Genomic DNA, 4,624 nt, shown 5'->3' on the forward strand with positions numbered 1-4,624 from the left:
AGTATTTTACATGGGTTCTGTGGATCTAACTCAGGCCCTTGTACTTACTTATAAGGCAAACACTTTACTGACTGAGCCATCTCTCCTTCCCCTGTTTCCCTTCTCTTAACAAAACTTGTGTATCGAGGTGGGAAGTCATGAGACTGGACCATCTTCTCTTTGAGTATAGGATTCGGATCCTCTTTCAGAACCATTAGTATTCTTTGCATTTCCTGACTTTATTAATGCTGTGGCTGAACAGGAAAGTGCATAAAGCTTTCTGAAACTTTACTAGTACATCTGATACTTTCAAAATATGTTTAGAACACATTGTCCTGTCAGAGTTTTGTCTCTTAGATGTAGAACATGCTAGATACTCTGAAAGTTGTGTTTATTTTAGTCCCTTCTCCTCCCCCTTTCTTTCCCCCTCCTTCTCCTTTATTACTGGGGATCAAAGCAAGGGCCTTACAAGTTGTCCTAATTTGCTTCTCTGTTGCTGTGATAAAATACTGACCAAGCTGCCTGGAGGGCTGGGTCAGTGGTTGCTTTTGTAGAGGACCTGGGTTTGGTTCCCAGCACCCGCATGGCACTAACAACCTTCTGTAACTCCAGTTCCAGGAGATCAGATACCCTCTGGCCTCTGCAACTTTGCATACATGTGGTGAACTAATATACATGCAGACAAAACACTCATACGCATAAAATAAAAATAAATAAGTAAACAACAACAACAAAACACTGACCAAAAGCAACCTAGGGGAAGAACAGGTTTATTTGACGTAGAGGTTATAAGCCATCATCAAGAGAAGCCAAGGCGGGAAATCAAGGCAGAAACCGAAGCAGAGGAACTCTGCTCACTGGCTTGTTTCCTGCAGCTTACTCAGCTACCATTTTTGTATACAGTTCAGGCACACATAGCTAGGGCTGGCACTGCTCACAGTGGGCTGGGTCTTCCTACATCAATCAGCATTAAGAAAATGCCTCACAGTTATGGCCACAGTCAATCTGATCTGGGAAATTCTTCAACTGAGGTTCCCTCTTCCCAGGTAACTCTGTGTCGAGTTGATAGTTGAAGCCAACCAAGACACACGTGCTACATAAGCGCTCTCTCACGGATCCACATCCCCTATCTTCTTTTTGCTTTTTATTTTGAGATAGGGTTTTACTAATTTGCCCAGGCTGGACTTGGATTTTTGATCCTCCTGCTTCAGCCTCCCAAGTAGCTGGAATTACAGGCCTGCTCCACTAGGCCCAACTTACAGCCCATTCTTCATAGCCTGCTTATATGCTTACATTAAAGGAGGAGAGCAAAGGCAAGATGGTTCAGCGAGTAAGGGTACTTGCCTTCCATTGATGGAAGCCTGAGAATGGTAGCTCAATTCCTGGAATCCACATAAAGGTGGAAGGAAAGAACTGACTCTACACACATCTCTCTCTCTGTCGCTCTCTCTGTCTTCACACACACACACACACACACACACACACACACACACACACACACACACACTTTTTTCCAAGAGAAAACAGGGGCTGGGCAGATGGTGTTAGTGGTTAAGAACACTGGCTGATATTGTAGAGAACCCAGGTTTGGTTCCTATTACCCATATGGTGGCTAGCAACCCTCTGTAAGTCCAATGCCAGGGGATCTGGTACCTTCTTCTGACTTCCATGGGCACTGCACACACAGGTATACTTGCAGGCAAAACACTCATGCACACAAATAAAAAATAAATAAAAATGAGAAAACAAAGCTATTAGCTGTTGGCTATTTTTAAATTACTTAGTTGAAAACTGCAACTATTTAAAATTGGCAGTCTTCATACCCTGTCTTAAAAAATCACATTTAAAATCCTACATTTTCATAGTTTGTTCTTCCAGTTAATCTGCTGTGTGTGTGTTCCTTTAGAAACATTTTCTCTGGGCCTACTTTGCCTGCTGTACATCATTTATGACTCGACAAAAGGGGAAAGGAGGAAGGTGCCCGTAATTCCCTCGGGTAAAGGAAACAAAAAGCCACCAAAACTTGACTTAATTCCTGTGTTTACATCACTTCAAAGATGCTCAACCATTTTTTGAGATTTTATTACAATATCTCAGATTCTGTGCCCCTCCTAACTAGAATGGATAACTAAGAGCCATAGGAATTTGGAAGGAGTAGGGATAGGGGATGGAGATGCTGGGCATGTTTCTGTGGAGGAGATGGTACCTGCCATGAAGCTTAGTGATTGGACAAGGCCTTGATAGATAGAGGGAACTCTGGAGTTGTTCTAGGGAAGAGCCAGAGAGGGCAGACACATGGGATTTATAGAAAGCTGCTCTATCAAGGGACATATAAAAGGCTTGTGGGGGAGAGCATGGATAAGCACACTGGGGCCAGGCGATGGATCTTGTTGAAGTAGAGGGTGAAGAGTTTTATCCTTCAGAGGGCTTTTGAGGAGATCAAGATCAAACTAGACTCAAAGATTAAATTTTAATGTGTGTGTGCGTGTGTATAAAATACAAAATATTGTCTATATATATTTATAGTCTCTCTCTGTGTGTGTGTATGTGTGTGTGTGTGTGTGTGTGTGTGTGTGTGTGTGTGTGTGTCTTTTACCTATAAAACAACCTGCTCTCTGTAGCTGTTCCTATATATAGAAATGTTGCCAGGAAGGTTTTGTATATACAAAGAGTTTACTTTTTCTAGTGACTGTTTCTGGCGTTGCTTTTGGTGACATCCTGTGGCTTAGGTGTTTTGCTTCTGACAGATACCACATCAGAAGACTACTCCAGAATTCCAGGGGAGTCATCAAGGGAGCAAGCCAGGCAGAGTTGGTGAGCTGGTTAATCTTCGTTGTTACCTTGACTGGATTTAGAATCACCTAGGAGACACACCTTTAGTCATGTCTTGAGGAGTCTTCCAAAGAGGTTTAACTGAGGAGAGAAGCCTCACACTGAATGTGGGTGGCACCTTCCCACAGGCTGTGGTCCCAGACTGAACAACAAAGGAGGAAACCCTGAGTACTAGTATTCATCTTTCTCTGACTGTGGATACAATGTGACCATGCTGCCAAGCCTCCGCCTCCATGATGGACTATATACCCTCAAATGATGAGCTAAAGTGAACCCTTCCTTTCTTATGTTGTTTCTGTCTGGCATTTTGTTACAGCAATGAGAAAAGTAACCAATAACAGTTAGACATGAAATCCCAAGATTCTGCAGAGAAGAAATAGACAATCCATTTCAAAGCCTCAGAGGGGCCAGGAGGTCACTTCACCTTTCATATTGGCAGAGTTCGAAACGTGATTCATTCCTTTAAGACACCGCATAGTAAATGACAACAGAGGAGATGGAAAGAGGGAAAAAAATGGGAGTAAAATAAATAATCAACACATCTGTCCTATTTATTATTTACCAGAAGAAAGCAACAGTAAGGTGAGTATTTACAAAAAAAATTAGCTTTTGTTTCTGGAAATATCACTTTATAATTTTCATCCAAGTCACTTAGACTGCCGGAACTGGAAAATGTTGCCTGTGGACATTAATTTTTATCTCCTTCTCCTTCCTCTTCTGATGCGTTTTGTCATGGCCCAAGCATTTTGCCTTGCACAATTGCCCAGCTCAGATGGAGTCCTGTTCCCAGTTCTGCCACCTGTGCTGTCAGTGAAACAGCCTCCCAGCTGGGATCCAAGAATCATGGCTTCTTGTCCTTCTAGATGGTTCTGTTGCCTCTTATGCCAGTTCTTTTGGCAGTTGCACCTGTGATTTAAGCATTTGGAGAAAATAACAGAAAATGAACCCTGGAAATTTAAGAGCTTTACAGTCCAAATCATAAAATGTACATGTCTCAATGGATGCAGAAAGCATTTGAAATTTTGACCATAGAACCCTCCAAAAAACATGATAAAGGAAGTCAACCACAGTCATTGCTATTGGTCATTTACCAATGCCACAGCCTATTCTGAGGTCCATGAGCACATGGCAAAGCAGATCACAGAGACAAGAGACACTCAAAGCTTGGCACCTGTGGTTACTAGTTGGTTGATGCTGAGTAACCTTTTCTTAGGTATAAAATGACAGTATGAGTGTCCAATCCACAGAGGTAAAGAGTAAGTTAAATAATAGAGTAAGTTAAATAATAATAATAATAATAATAATATTAATAGAGTAAGTTAAATAATATTAGTGAGTAGTAAAGGTGAACACTGGTTTTCCAAAACATTATCTCACTATATCCCACAAGAGCCTTATAAAGAGAATAGCTCTGAGAAAACAGTGACTTTGGTGAGGTCACACAGTTAGAAAGTGGGGCATGGTGGCACACACCTTTAATCTCAGCACTCGGGAGGCAGAGGTAGGTGGATCTCTGTGAGTTCGAGGCCAGCCTGGTCTCCATAGCAAATCCAGGCCAGCTTTGGCTATGGGACTCAAAAAGACCAAAAAGTGCTGCAACGGATCAGTTTGATTTCAATCACTATTAATACATAACGCCTATAGAAATACCATCCCAAGAATAAACGTTCTTTATTCTTTATAAATCAGGGCTGAGAAGATAGCTCAATTAGCAAAGAGCTTGCCACACAAGCATGAGTTAGATCTTCACAACCCACATAAGAAAAAGCCAGGTGTGGTGGCACGTGGTTGAAATCTCAGCACTGAGCACTGG

The 4,624-nt window shown here is 42.0% G+C and overlaps 1 protein-coding gene across 1 annotated transcript in view; it reads right to left on the bottom strand.

Moving 5' to 3' along the window:
- Positions 1-3,374: 3,374 nt before the first annotated feature.
- The window catches only part of Lmod3 (leiomodin 3), a 13,691-nt gene continuing 12,441 nt past the window's right edge, over positions 3,375-4,624 (bottom strand). Inside the window, exon 3 of the mRNA XM_008827144.3 lies at positions 3,375-3,717. Coding sequence (XP_008825366.1) covers positions 3,691-3,717 — 27 coding nt within the window. The 3' untranslated portion in view covers positions 3,375-3,690. The remainder of the gene's footprint in view (positions 3,718-4,624) is intronic.

This window comes from Nannospalax galili, unplaced genomic scaffold (assembly GCF_000622305.1).
Source record: "Nannospalax galili isolate Female #2095 unplaced genomic scaffold, S.galili_v1.0 scaffold1051, whole genome shotgun sequence".
NCBI classification, from domain to species: domain Eukaryota; kingdom Metazoa; phylum Chordata; class Mammalia; order Rodentia; family Spalacidae; genus Nannospalax; species Nannospalax galili.